The sequence below is a fragment of the Falco biarmicus genome, chromosome 8 (assembly GCF_023638135.1).
Source record: "Falco biarmicus isolate bFalBia1 chromosome 8, bFalBia1.pri, whole genome shotgun sequence".
NCBI classification, from domain to species: domain Eukaryota; kingdom Metazoa; phylum Chordata; class Aves; order Falconiformes; family Falconidae; genus Falco; species Falco biarmicus.
The window spans coordinates 55,335,390-55,350,925 of NC_079295.1; the positions used below are offsets into that span (position 1 = coordinate 55,335,390).

The 15,536-nt window shown below is 47.2% G+C and overlaps 1 protein-coding gene across 1 annotated transcript in view; it reads left to right on the top strand.

Moving 5' to 3' along the window:
* The window catches only part of NSG2 (neuronal vesicle trafficking associated 2), a 37,843-nt gene extending 34,635 nt beyond the window's left edge, over positions 1 to 3,208 (top strand). The window contains exon 5 of the mRNA XM_056350202.1: positions 1,235 to 3,208. Within this exon, the coding sequence (XP_056206177.1) occupies positions 1,235 to 1,426 (192 nt within the window). The 3' untranslated portion in view covers positions 1,427 to 3,208. The remainder of the gene's footprint in view (positions 1 to 1,234) is intronic.
* Positions 3,209 to 15,536: the final 12,328 nt, after the last annotated feature.

A 15,536-nucleotide genomic window follows, 5' to 3' on the forward strand; every position in this document is an offset into this window, starting at 1 on the left:
TGGCAAAGCAAACTCCCAGAGTGCTGGCACATCTGCCCTTTGTAAAGGAAACCTGAATTTGCCCATGCAGTTCATATTTAGGTGCTTTTGAGCTTCTATCAAGAGCAAAACTATGTAACTTTAATTGCTAAATCCCACGGCCCAATGATTTTATAATGAATATTCACAGAGAACTATTTTCCCGGACTGTTGAGATTTAAAAAAAAAAAAAAAAGTTTGTAAAATAGTTCACTGACTCCTTACTGTGAGTAAACTCCTAAGCTTACAGAAGCCTTGACCATGCTGGGGATAATCTGTGGGCTGGAAAATAGAGTAAGGATGTTGGTGCATTAGTCATTGTGAATTATTCTCTTAGGTCATACAAAAATGGTTAGGACAGACTCATGAATTTCAGAATCAGATCCCAACCTGAACTTCTGAAAAGAATAAAGATTTTAGACTCAGATTTCAGCTGATCATACTGAACTGGGAGTTGGAGTATCTCATAATTCAATAATAATTGTACCTGGGGCCCTTTGTATCCTTGGTGCTACTTCGACGCTGGTGAATACCCACCAGTCTGACATCTGTTACCATTTGATTGCTCTTTTACAGCTGTTGCAAAGCAAATTGTTTTATCTGTGCAGTTTTTAGCACACAAGTGTCTGCACTAGCACAGCGGAGATGCACGGGCAGCATCTGTACAGGCAAGAAGCTCTGACAAGGGCTGGCCAGTTGGGCTGCGCTTCCTACCATCCCCAACCAAGGTGGTCAGAGATAACACACGGTAACAGAGCAGCATGTAAGCAGCTTACTCTGCTCTGCCTGTCCTCTGCTTGTCTGAGGATTAATTCTGGACTTAGCTGTACCGAGCTTTCAGTCCAGCACGTGATAAGAGCCGGCTGCTCAGCCAGCCCTGCTAGGGCTCCAGCAAGGGGCCTTGGTCTCTGTGCATGCCAGTAATGTACCAAACCAGTCAGGTCTTCATTTTGCAGTCCCCGTTTCCCATCCACAGATGAAATCAGCCTGCAATCAGGGTTGCCAATAGCAACAGGTTTCGAAGGCTGCTGCCCAACTCTAAACTTTGTGCATTCCCACGGCGCTGAAAGGCAGTTGGGGCTGCGCAGCAGATGCTCTCGCTGCACCAAGTCTGAGTTAAACGTCATCCATGCAAACAGCTAACCCTGAGATTTTTAAAGCAAGAGCCTGAGGCTGATGGGACTACTCTTTACTTTTGCTTTCTTCCCCTTTACAGCACAAGCGGTGCATCCCGGCCTCGCTGGACGCGTACTACTCTGCACAGGATTCCAACTCGCGGGGCAGGTTCTACACCGTCATCAGCCACTACAGCATGGCCAAGCAGACCAGCTCCCGGGCCGTATCACCCTGGCTGTCTTCAGGATCCGTAAACCACGAAGCCAAGGCTGCCAAGACAGAAGGTCATTAAAGTTAACGAGTGGTGATGGGCAAAGTGGGAGGGTGGGGGGACAACACCATGTCTATACTGCATTGCTCTAGCTGAGGGTGCTGTGCTAACAGCACAACAGGAATAAATAAAACCCAAGTGCAGGAGTCATCTTAATGGATATTTCTTTTCGTGCATTGTTCTCGTTGATTTGTAACTGAGTCGAGCTCTTTCTTGTACAAAGGCATGTTTGATGTTGACTGTACCTTACGATGTAAAAATATTTTTAAATCATTGCTTAACTATTTGTTAGAAAAAGAAATTAAAAAACAAAAAAAGCAAATTAGATAAACAACCAGGGAGGATAAAAGCAGCAAAGAGAATCCCACAAAGTTTTATCATTGCTGGAAAGCTGTGTGAGAGGCTTAATATGCAGTGAAGGTACAGCTGAAATCTTTTTGAGAGAGAAGGCAGAAAGAACCTGGTACATAGACATTGTGATGATGTTTAGCTTGCCAAGGGGGGGATATTTTGCTGTCGAATTGAATCTAGTATCAGTGTTCATTTGCTGATAGAGAAATACAAGCATCCCCTCCTCCCTCAAACATACACATGTGCAAACACACATGTACATGCACCCCTGTGCAGTGGCCTAAATAAGTCCAGAAAGATCTAGGCATTTTTAATGAGCCACCACCATGCTGCTGTTCTTGGCTGGGCTCTGAGGCTGAAATCCTGGTTGGATATGGAGCAGGATGGAAGCAGACAGAGGCTGCTATAGTGACAGCATTATACTTCTGAGCACAGGACTAGGAGTCAGGAGATTGGGGCTTTACTTCTGCTTCTGGCACAGATTTCCTGCATGACCTTTGGCGATTTACATGAGACTTTATCTTTTGGGACCTCTCCCTGAGGGTCACCAAAAGGCAAACAAATGCCATTATGAACTGGGGAGCTTCTCAATAGTGGTGACATTATAGAAGAGTACTGAGCCTCTGACGTTTTGGCCCCTAATTTTCCCTCACCCATGAAATGGGATGCTCCTGCTTCCCTTCTTCAGTTTTGGATACTTCAGTATTTAATGTCATTCTAGGTAATTGGAGAGGGATGGCTTAAGCATGCTTTCAGAGTACAAGGGTCCCATCAAATCTCTGCTTGCAAGCACAGACCAGACCCCAGGCTTAATCCAGTCCTGGCCAATGTAAAACATCCTCTCCCCACAAATGGCTTGTGCAATTAGTGCAGACTGGTGGGATTAAAAAAAAAAAAAAAAAAAGTTTCTTTTTTTTCAGAGTTGCAAGCTGTGCTGCAAAGCAGCTCTGCTCCTCAGTGTCGCAGGCATGGTGAGACTGGGCAGCAGGAGCAGAGTGCCCAGGGAAGGCAAGGTTCACATTTGACTAAGGCTGCTTTTTCAGATTTGTGGCTAGACTGGGATGGAAATTAGGAACTGGTCCCTTCTTCCCCTGCATTGGCAGTTTTGCCCTCCATTTCACATACGTAGACACTAGAGGGTGTAAATGAGGGCAGAACTCCTCAGTCCTAACAGGCGTCATGATAAAAAAACTGTATAGTGTAGCTAAAAATGTAGTGCCAAATGCCATTGTCTGATTTCATATCCTTCCTGCCCCTGCCACCTGTAAATTCATTTCTCACCCAAAATGTACAAACCACCCCCTCCACCAATAATCGAAACTCCAGCAAACCACTGAACAGTTTATAATTTTGTGGTGTATTTTTTGTCAGTAGGTAGCAGAGACTGAAGTATTTTTTGGTGTAATTCTTGAACTTTTCTGACGGGATTAAAATAAAGCTAGATGTGACTGAGCGTCTCTGTGGCTCCAGCAGGTTTATTTTTTGTGACTCGTGCTGTGGGCTGGGAGGTGGTGGGTGGTGATGTGTGGGTGCCTGGTGCTGCCAGTGTGGCTGCAGCAGAGCCTGCACCTTTGCACGGGACCCCGAGGTGACCGGCTTTCAGGAGGCATTTTCAGAGCTTGCTCTTTTCCCCTTTAATGGCTGGGGGTTTATTCCCTTCATTCCTGCCCATCTTTTCAATTGCAAATGGAAAAACAGTAATAAAACTCAAGCTGATCTATTGGTGATTCTTGACTTTACGGAGGGACCTCCTCTCCCTTCTCATTTTAAGGCCAACAAATGATAGAAACTTTGGCTGGCAGCAATGTCGCCTGTGCCATCTACTCCAGATACAAGTGCTCACGTGTGCTGGCTCAGGCTCCAGGAGAGGGCTGTTAGGAAAAGCGAGCGCTGCAGGGAAATACAGCTGACAAACTGAGAGCCACAGCTGAACTTGGGAAAAGTTGAGCTCTGTGCCCAAACTCTGCAGCTTGGTTTTTAACGAAACCACAACTATATTCATCTCACATTGTTCAGAAAGCAGATTGCATTTCCTCAAATCCTTCAACTCTTTGAAATGGAATGATACCCTGGCATTAAATTGGCTCATTCCCAAAAGCTAAAGAATGGTTTATAAAAACCTTTGGATGGCTTTCCTTAAAAAAAAAAAAAAAAGTGTGTTCAGAGTGGTGAAATTGAGCTGCTGTAGGAGAGAGACCACTCTGGTGTTAGAGGTCACCACTGAGTACTTCTGAAATGTATTAAAAAGGATTCAGCCTGCTTGGCATCATTGAGTCACAGGACAATTTGACCATGGTATTTCTATTGCCACTTTCCCAATACTACTCTAACCGTACGTTTACTTTAATCTAAAAAACTCAGGAATATAATCATTTGAATTAAAAGTCTCTAGCTATTGTTAGGTAAGTGTGTCAGTGGGGATAACCATTCCTATTTAATAAAAGAAAGGTCAAAATCTGTATGGAGAAGAATGGAAAAGAAATGTCCCAAGGAAGGCTCATGGGAAAGCAGAAGAAACCAAACAACCCAACTCCAGCTGCAAGTTCCATTACTATAAATGTTGTTATTACGGGTTTTTGTACAATCTGCAGTAGAGCTTCCAAGATCAACCACGTATTTTAATCACAGTAACAGAGAAAGCAAGAGAGAGAGAGAAATTGAAATTGTAGTACATCATCTTATTTAAGTCTGTAAAAGCCTTCTTCAAGGCTGATCATGTGTTTTCAGTGCTGATTAAAGTAGCCTACTGGTGCTAGTGCGGGTTCATCCTGGCTGTCATCTCTCTAAAGCTCCTGACTGGCTCTACAGAACAGTGTTTTTGTGAGCTGGTGTCTGGGTGAGGCCTCACTGTTAGCTCTGAATGGTACCGATGAACAAGAAGAGCCTTCCCTGTGCTTCTCCCAACATTTACGTGATGGCCAAGTTGAGTCAGCTCCAGCTCTTCACCTGTGACTGACCCTGCTCAAGCACGAGTCCCTTTGGGCAATCTTCTTCGTTGTACTAGATTACTGCAGTGGGCTCAGAGTTGGAATTCTCCACCAAAATATGCTTGTGGACCACCGGGACTGGAAGAGTTGATTTCTGTTCTGAGACAGCCATGCAGTGGACGGGTGCCTGGACTGTCTGTCCTATCTGGAGTGGTAGGAAGGGATGAACAAGAAGTGTCAGCCCATGAATGAGCTCATAGTGCGGGGACAAGGGCAGCCTGAACAGCAGCAGTCCCGTGGAATGACTGGCAGACTGCATGGGGGAAAAAAAAGGCTTTACTAAAGGTGTGGTGGTGCCATGATGGGAACACAGCTGCCCCCAGCCTGGGCTTGGAAGGGAAGGAAGAAATTGTGGATGTCGGAGCCTGAGAAGGATCAAGAGCAAGAGAAAAAGAGACTGCTACCAGCTGAGACACAGAAGCAAGCATTGCTTTTCTGTTGTAACCCAATGACCCTAAAATACTATATCCTGCTTGACTAATGCAGACTGTCTTGTTTTGGAAAAGCTGCCCATTGTTGCTACAAACATCTGCTGACTGCGGCGTGCCCTGGGGAGAATCGCTCCACCGCTGTTGCAAATCCTCTTGGACTGCCTGCAAAAACAGCGTAAGAAAAGGAGGTGCTGACAGCAGGGCCCCGTGGCTGGCAGGACACGTTGTCGGTGAAAACTGAGGTGTCTGCTCAGGGCCTTGGAGGTGGCTTGGTGCTTGGATCCTTGCTGGAAAGACAGCTCAAGGTGCTGCCAGTGCCTCCGGTAGGAGATCAGAAAAGGATCAGTCTCTGCCCCTTTGCATGTGAATCCCCCCTCCCCGCCCCCCCTGTATCCTCCTCCGTGCTTGCCAGCTGTTTCTGGTTTGTAGTAATACCTCAAGTGATAAGTGTAAGGGTCGTGCACTGAACTGTCTACAATCACATTTTATACGATTAGTCAGGGTTTTTTAAAGCACCCTAATTATTACAGTCAAACCGGATTAAGCTATTCCTCTAATAGATTTTCAGTTCCTGTAAAATAGGCCAGAGAAAATGACTTACAGGAGAGGACGGGGGAAGGGAAGGCTTTTTCCTTCTGTCTCTTTGGCTTTTGCTTTTTTAAAATGCCAGCAGTGGCAGGGGCATTCCAGGGGTCCCACTGCAAGCACTGGATGAGTGCCCAGCAAAGTCAGGGGTCCTGGGTACTCAGCTCTCCTTCTCACCTGGACCGGTGTCATTTGAGGGTTAAAAAAGGTAAAATCCTTTTGACTGAGAATGTTACTTTACTCAGGAGGGTGGATGACGGGTCTTTTGATGGCATGTGGGTTGCTCCATCATGGAAAATAGTCCGTGGTAAATGGCGGTACAGGAAGGTGGCAGATGCAGTGGCATGCCCGAAAGGCACATCACTGGGAAAGGCTGGGTGGGATTAAGCACTGAAGAGGCTTTTCCCCTGCAGCAGGCAGACTGTGAATGGTAAAACCAGAGCAAGAGGAAAGGGAAAAGCCTCTTAACGGCAGGTTACACAGTTCATTGGCAGGACCTTTCTGCTGGGGATATGCATCGCTTCCCTTTGCCGAAGGCTCCCGCCTGCTCAGAGGGGCTGCTGCAGCTGCCAGCACTCCCCGTTAGCCCAGGGGCTGGGGGGATGGAAACAAGATGCCCAGTGGCTCCCTTTGCTGATAATACAAAGCGTGAGCACTACTGGTGTGAGCAGTAATGAAAACACTGCAAATTGAGGCAGTCATTAATAAAATATTTACACCACTCGGGCAGCAGCATTTTAGACGACTCGCGTGCCGAGGCTTGCCCGTGGCAATCGGTGATTGATGGTCACATTATTACTTATTGCTCCCCTACCCTCCTGCATCGGCATGGCTTATTGAAAGCCACTGTTCGCCTGCTGCAAATGGACAAGGAGGTCCTAGCCCTTCACAGAGATTAAACAGAGCCACGCTCATGCTGCGTGGGGCTGAGAAGTCACACCGAGCCCAGCTCGCATTTAGAGTCCGCAGGTCCATGCCAGCAGGTTGCGTTAAGCAGCGAGACGGTGCAAATCCGAGGGAGGTACTGTCCGCTGCAGCAAGAGGAGTGATGCCCAGCAGCAAGGCCAGCTTGTGCCAGCAGCTTCCCAGCCACTGCCTGAACGGCACCGGGTGCCTGCAGGGGCTGATGCTGTGGGCTCCACCAGCACCATCTCCCTGCTGGATACGTGTGCAGCTACCCACGGCCTTTGGGCAACCTGCAAAGCCAAGCTCTGGAGCCCTTGCAGTTCACTAAATATCTGCTCTGCAAGCTGCTTTGCAGGCCTGTGGGTGAACCCTGCTCACCTGGACCACAGCCAGCGCAGGTAATTAGCTCTCCCTGCCACTCAAACGGGAACGGCTCGGCAGCGTTGCGCAGCTTTCTGCTGAACGGTTGCTTATTCTCAACCCTTCCAGTCATGGCTACATTTCAATGGTGGGTAAATTGATTTCTGTGTATATTTTGTATGCCAGGTTATTACAATTACTCTTCAGGATCCTTTGGGATAAAAGGCTATTATAGAGATGAAAGCTCATTAACAATAAATATAAAGGGTCAAAACTCCCCATAAAAATGTATTAGAAACAGATTCTAGTTTGGAAATGTAAATATAGCATTTGGCAGCAGTCCGGACTGGCTAGTCTGGTGTGCAAGACAGCTTAATCCACTGGGAAGATGTGGCTATTTTTATAGCAGCCAGCAGAATTACTGTGTGAATTATGGAGCTTTGGCTCACTGGAAAAACAGCTCCCCCCTGCCATCAAGAAAAAAGGAATTGTTGGTGGTGGGGGTGGAATAAGACAATTTCTTCTGCTAAAAATAGAATTTTTGTAGTAGATCTGGAGCATCTTTGGGAATTTACAAGCATAAATCTTAAAGAAAAAAAAAACAACCAAAAATAAAGGTGAAGGGAATTTTGAAATTATATTGGTAGGAATGAAAGTATCTAAACAGTGAAAACACCCACCATTTTTTTCAGATGTGTTTTTGTAAGTTCGTAAATGAAGGGGAAGTTGAACGTGTGTTTTCCCAAAAACATTTGACCCACCAACATTTCCAATACTTTTCCATACAAGTACCTTAAGCAAACTCCAGCTACCTCACAGACACAGGGATGTAAATGAGCCCACATCATGCCAGTTCATGGGTCGCCATCCCCCCAGCACAGAGCTCACCAGAGGTGCCATTCTGTTCTGAGTCTCAGCTGGGTCGTTTCCGTACTCTTACTACAGGAGAGGATCCCTGGGGACTCTGCAAGAAGGATGCAGGCAAACACACACGGCAATGATGTGGAGATATGGGCTGCTCCACGCATTTAAGCAGGACCAGCATTTCGAACACAACCTCGTTATCTGCCGGGTGATAATGTCTAGGAGCATTGCACAAGCTCATTTGAGTAAGTTTTGGGTTGACGCTGCCAGTAATGGGTACTTCAGCAAAACCATTTTTCTCAATCTGATCCTCAGGCTGAAGGTCTAGGGAAGAAGAACAGAGGGAGAGAAATGGTTTATGATTTTTGGTGAGGAAGAGGCAGCGTCGGCAGAAGTGGGGTGCTGTGGGATTCTGGCATTGCCATTCAGCGTGAGCTGACTCAGGCTCCAGTTCACGGAGGTGTCGCAGTCACTTAACCTTTAAAGATGTAGCATTCCCTCCTTGCTCATGTTATCCCTTGAGAAGGCATTTTTCTGATGGTTTTGATCAATTGACATAATCACTGAGACCTTAAGATGAGTAATTAAGATGTTGAAGTCTGGCTCATACAAATTACATTAATCTGTGCACACTCCGCATCCATGCTGCCACCCTGCTTTGCAATGTACCCTATCATCTGCTTGCTTCTGTGTCTTGACCTTGCTTTAAAAAATGACAAGCTTTTCCTTTTTTAAAAAAAAGAAAAACAAACAAGGCATGCCACTTCAACCTCCTCAAACTAAATAAACAAAGAAGGGGAGAAAAATCCATTCTGCTCCTTATTCAGCACCAGGGTTTTGTTGCTTTTCCCTGCCACGTTCAATCTGCATGGCACAGTGGTGAGTCCCTGTAAAATAGGGATGCCTCACTGTCTCTTCAGCCCTTTTATTTCCATAATATTTTGGCACTTACATGATGGAGAAGCTGTTGATTTTTGCACAGACACATATTAATAATCTGCCTGACGGAAGGAGCATGAGAAAGGGCAGGAGAGCATGAATGGGAGGAGGAAATAAAACATTCTGGTCCCTACAACAGCTGATGTTGCGTAGGTATCGGTTGTTGCTTCTGTGAAAAGTGATTATGGTGAGGCCCATTAACACGGCAGCAGGATGGCGAGGGTTTGTGTGTACCAGTCTGAGAGGCTGAAATGACGGCTGGGCTGCTGCCTTTGGAGGGACATGGAAGGGCACAGCTGGGCTGCTGGCTGCACCTCTGCCCATGGGCGCACGTGGGTGCATGGCTGGCATGCGTCCAGCTGTGTGCACCAGTGCCCCCCACAAAAACCCACCTACGAGCAAGAAGAGGCAACTCTGGTAAACTGTAATTATATTTGCAAGAAAATACCTCCTTCCATTACTATTATTATTACTTTAAGGGACGTACAGCCATAATCCATCTCCTAGAACTAATTCTGATTCAATGGAGGTTTACTGCTATTAAAGAAATGGGGTTTATACTGCTTTTCGTGGGCCCCGTAAACATATTTTATTGCTGCATCGAAGAAAACCTGAAGGTCCGAAGTGAACATGTTTCCCTGTTCTACAGCCTCTGCAAACATGCTGCCAGAAGGCAGTGCCTTGGAAAAATGGGACTGAAGAAAGACACGGAGGAGCAGTACCTGCACGGAGGGAAAACGGCTCACCAAGGGCTGAGCATTCCCCGAGTCCAGCTGGGAGAAAACAAACCCACTGAAAAAACCCTGAACTGGCCGCTGGGCAGTGGAAAGTCCTGCTGGAGGCAACTGGGTTTGAAGTTGTCAGCCCAGAGGATTGCAGCTGTCAGGAGCCCCCGCTCGATGTCCCAGGGGAGATGTGCAGCAAGTGGCACTGTGTGCCCATGGTTCCTGGCGTATCCAGGGAGTTTCAGCAAGGCTTGATTTATTTCAGTCCTTTTTTGCCAGCAAATGGCAGTTACTGGGGTGGTCAAATACTGTAAGAGAAAATAAACTCTACAGGAACGATAAGCCCCGTGTGCTCAAGCTCGTGTTGTGTCTCTGGGCAAGCAGTGAATGGAAACATCAGTTCAGAAAGCAAAAGGTTTCCAGGACTATGTTCCCTGGTCATCACCCTGCCAGCACAGCTAATATCGCACCTGATTAGAATCCACAGAACACAGTTATCTGTAACAATTTGCTCTTGTTTATTAAAATTAATAAATGAATGGCACCAGATGAGACAGAGCTGCCTGCTAATTAGTTTGGAGTTGCAACAAATTTTCTCACAGGTTACAGCCTGACAACACATTTTAAGCATCAAGAATATAGGTAATTCAGCCCACAGTCCATCCCAAGTTTGAAGACATCTGTGCAATGTAAGTAAGTTTAAAAATAACCGTGTTTTAATAACATAAGTTGAAAAACATGAGAAACACTTCTTCATCCTCCTGCCAGGTTGGAGAGAGGGAGATGCTAAATGGAGCGATGAAGAATTTATCCCTTGCCTTTCTGGTTTTGTGGGGTTTTTTTCCTTTCAGGGGCAGCAATGGGATTGTATTTCTGACCCAGGTGAGCAGGTTGCACCCCCACCTCACAGTCTGGCTGTGACAGGGACAGCCCCACACCACGGCACCACGCACACACCTGCCTCGATTTCCCCATGTGAGGGAAACTGATGAACCACACTGGGCTGCAGAAGGGGGGGGGGGTTGGCTCATGTTAGTAAATAATATGTAGAAGGCTGAAACCGTTGTGGGCCTTGTGTCATGTCAGTGAATGTCTGTATGAAGTAAGGGGATAAAGGAATCGCAGGTTTACAGGAAGCACCACGTAACGGATAGAGAAACGGCAAAGCCCTCCAAAAGCTAAGATCAAACACCTTTTTTCTAAGCCTTTGCACAAACACAAGGTAGAATAGATAATATATTCCCCTAAAACTGGCTTCTTTTGAATAGAAAATGTGTTCAGCATGAAATTTTCACTTTCAGGTGGGTTCACCTGCCTCTGAATTGTTTTATCCCTGCATCAGAGTGTGGGCTCTATTCAGCAGAGCACCGGTCGGGCAGAGACAAGACCAAGGGGGTAACAACCTGCAGGGGAGCCTGGGGCCCTGGGACTCGTCTGCGGGGATTACCCTGAGGAAGGGCAGGCTGCAGGGTCAAACCCTGTGCGCTGCGAGGCCACGCGTTACCCCAAAGAGCAGCAGCGGGAGGAGCGATGCCTCATCCATCACATGCTGCCTGTGCAGAGAACAGGTCTTCAAACCACGTCGGATGCTCCCGGAGGGGAACAGCAGCTTGTCATCTCCCGACTGGAAGTCAGGAGGTACTCGGCCACTCCTCTGCATTTCCAGTACCTATTGCCTCCCCATTTGTTCCTCGGGTTGTTTCATCCTTTCTGTCCAAGACTGAGTGAAAAAGTCTGTATGAGAGATGGGTTGCCACCAGCTACAGCGCAGTGCACTCAGCTTTTGCAAAGCTTCAGTACTGGTTTCCACTGCAATTCCCAAGGCATCCCAGGACCTGCATGGAAACGTGTGTGGGGCTGGGCACTCACTGCTGCATCACCACCCGGGGCTGAGCCGCAGCGCTGTATTGAATAGCCATGCACAGCCTGGCTGATTAAATAGAGTTTCCCCTCCCTCCCTTTAAAGTCTGCGTGTCTATGAGGAGAGGCACTATATAATACTCAGACAGCAGAGTCCTGTATTGCCTAATTCCATCTCAAATCCCACTGCTGGATCCCTGCAATTGGGCCCTCAGGGAGAATCATGTAAACAAAACCCACAGCCCAGTGGTAGAAAAAAGGCTGTTCTGAAAATCTGAGCGACAGCTTTGGCTAAGTGTGTTTAAGTTCTGCCATGGATAATAAAATTGTTCCTGGGGGAACCCTTTAAAATTGACATAAAACAGTGAAATGCAGGAGAGTGGTGGTAAGGGGGAAGTTTATGGGGTAGAAAGAGAAGGAGAGTGACTGAAGAACAACCAGGATGGTATTTAGAGCTTTACATTTCAGCAGTATATGCATTGGTCAATACAGTCTTAGCAATGGTTACAGAGCAGAGCATGCACAGCTCTCCACCAAGGTGAAGTCTGGAAGTGGCTGCTGTCAGGAAAGCCCCCGTGCCCAGAGCTGATTGCCCTGGAAGGGGGTGGATTAGGCAATCCCCAGCCAGGAAGAAATCTAGCAATTATTAAAGTCATAAAACAGACAAGAAATTGTGTCCTACCCAACCGCTTGCTTTTATTTGGGTGTTATTTGGTCTCTACTTTCCATGTCCTCTAGGCTTAACTGTGAGGTCTGAGAACTTAAACTGGGAGACCCAGCCGCCCGGTGGGAAGCTCAGCTGCAGTGCACGAGGCTCCCTGCGGCGCAGCCCATACAAGCCCCCCTGCAGCTTTGCCCAGCAAAGGGGCTCACACAGCCCTGAGTCACCGCGGGGCCAGGAGCACACGCACGCGGTGGCACTGCCCGACACTGTCTGCTGGAGACAGACCCTTAGGCACGAGGCACAGGGCACTGCATGGACCCAGTCACCCATTCAGATCCATCCTGTCTGCATGTAATGGCAAGTCTGGACTCAGCCCTCTCTCCCTGTTGCCAAGGGGTTCTCCCTCTGCATTAACCTGGCAGGAGTTCCTAAGTCCCGAGACACATATTAGAGACGAGAACAAAAAATGTCGGTTTGTGCCATCTGTAGGTAAGGGAGCAGACACCTGAGCATCGCCAGGTAATCTGACAGCCTGTGGCTGTATGGCTCTAAGTCAGATTTGCTGGCTCCCGTGAGAATACAGACATTTAAATGATAGTGTGTTATTTTTGGTGGGTTTTGTTTTCTTTTTTATTACAGAATGGCAGTTGTCCTCTTCTGCTTATTGAGAGCTGCCAAGGCAGAGAGGTGTTCCTGCAGTGTAGACAGTGCAATGCATTGAAGTGACATGAGCTTAAGCTTTAGTGTGTATTTAAAATCAAACAGCACAAATAAGCTCTTGAAGCACACTAAGGCCACAGCGAGGGCGTGTTTATCTGGGATGTATCTGCTGTGAGTAATTCCATCACTCACAGGAGTGAGAATCTCTCTGTAATCACTTGTGCAGGGACTAAACAAGACAACCTAATTACTTTCAGAGAGAGCATTTTACAGCGTATAATTGGGTAGAAAGATGAGAGAAAGTTAGTTGGTGTGGTTTGGCTGCTGGTCTGGGATCCCTGATTACCTCTGCCTGCGATACAGTTAGTGTCGGGGAGCTGCCTGCCGTGAGGAATAAACACCATCACGGTCGTTTTAGGAGAACAGCCTGATGCCATGTTCTTTCTTGACTGATGGAGAAGCAACACCTCGAGGTTAAAGGGAAAGGTGGAGGCTCGTGATGCTGCAAGGGACTGTTGCTTCTCCATCTCGGGGGCTGGAAGACCCCTTTGCAGTGCCCGGTGTGGGTGGCCAGGGTGGGCGCAGGAGCAGGCGGGCGGCAGAGCCTTGGGCTCAGCTCTCTCCAGCCGCACTAGTGGGCTCAGCAGGGTGCGAGCGGGAGATATAAAATTTCAGTTTGAATTCTATTTCTGTGGACTGTTTGAAGACCACTCAGTTCAGCTTCCACTGGGAAGAAGAGCATTGTGATGGAGATTAAATGCTCCTTCTGAGTTTTTTCCTTCTTTCTTTTTTCAACCTATTTTCCTCCCTAGCAGAGCGTGGCTTCATTTGTTTCAGCAGAAATCACTTCCATGCTGCCCTTCCTTTGTTTCTACAGTCTGTTCTTTATTTCCTTTCCCTGCACCAGGACTTCATAACAGCACAAATAGCATCTTTCAGACCCAAACAGAAGGCCTCCTGGTCAGCAATTCCTTCAGACATGAAAATGAGAAATCACAAACTTAAGATCTGTGGCTGATACAAAACCTCGTTCCTGCAGGGCTAACTGCCCTGGGGAGGGGCTGGATGCTCTCATCAGGGGTTTTCCTAAAGCCAGGCACAGGCACACAATTTTTTTCCCTGGTGAAGATTAGGGGTACCCTGCTGAAGGATCTCACCTGAGGCTGGATTTTCTTAATTTTAAGGATTTAATTTTTTAATATTTGTGAGACACGAAATAAGTCTGCTAGGCTGTAGTGTAGGACCCACGTAGCTTGCATTTATAGCCACGTGTTCCCTGCCCAGGAGTGTGCAGAGAGCTGGCGAGGGCTGGAGCTGCAACACTCTGCTTACAGCAAGAAGCCAAAGGAGCAGGATCTCTCACGTCTTTCAGACCATGATCCCATCTGCTTGGGCTGGGAATGCCACCACCAGCTGCAAGAACAAGGTTTGGCTCTGTAACTGAAAAATCACATTTTAAAAAACCCACAACCATCTGGGTGTAATCTCACGTTGACTGTAAAGTCTGGCTGGAAGGAGAGTGAGTGAAGTTTGGGGAAGCTTTCATGGTTGCTGTTAAGACAATGAGTGGTGAGGTATGTTAATGCTCACCACTCAGGCCATGTGTTCCTCGGAGATAACGGCAGACATATAGGTATTATCAGATTAATTATCAATGTAATGAGTCTGTACTATTAAGAGGACCAGATACTATATAACCCAGGATGACTGCAAGCACCTGCTGACAAATGGCTCTGTGGAGAAATAAGAGGATGTTACTGTCTGATCCCCCTGAATCCAGAGTGTGCCAAGGCTATCAAACGTGTCCCAAACTAATCCTGCCTCTGAGCTCTTAAGGTGGCGAGCGGGTGGGGGGTGGCTGCCGAGGCACGCAGAAAGGAGAGGAGTGTTAGTGCCCAGGGATTTTCGGCGAGGGTCCTTACACACTCGGTTGGCTGGCTCGGTGCTGCTTTCTAATTTGAATTCGGTCTGGCAGCTCCCGAGGAGTTTCCTTTTATACTTTTGAAGGTGAAGCCTGCCGGGAGCAGCAGCTTGCTGCCGTGGGCTTTGTGGGGAATCAGCAGTCAGTCCCACCGCTCCCAGTTCATCCAGCTGGCCAGGGAAGATGTGCATGTCCCCTCTACAGATGCCATCATTTGGGTTAGTTTTGCTGGAATGATAACTCGAGTGGGGAAAACTCTGCCCTTCACCACAACAACGGTGAATTTTCTCCAAGAATCCCACTGCATTCCCAGGCCATTATCCCACAGCCATCCTTTGTTCTGAAGTGGGTGTCCAGATTTTCAGAAAACCTGAATAACCACAATTAGGCCTGATGCCACAGGGGAACTGAACTCTTTAGAAAGAGCATCTCTGTAGCTCCATCCCAGTGGGAAGGGGAAAGTCTCAGTGTCCTGAGGAGCTATCGTCCACCTACCGCTGTGCCAGCTCCCCCCAGTGCCTTACGGCAGGTTGTTGGATGTGATGAGATCAGCAGAAAATCTTCCATTGACTGAACCCCCCTAGATTTCTGCTTAGGTAACTTTCAGATATAAAATGACTATGCTAAGGTAATTTCAGGTGTTTCAAATGCTTTTGTCTGAATCCTGTATGATGCCAAGAAACCTTGCTTTAGATTTTAGTAGTAAATAGCACCAAGGATGTATTTTTAGCCTTCTAAAACATTTTTCAAACTGGTTTTTGTAACACATTTACCACACACAATGTATATATGACAGAGAAGAGTGGCTGAAGGAAATTTTCAGCTTGTAACAGTCAGAATGATTTACTCCCAGCTTCATCACTGATGAATACTACATT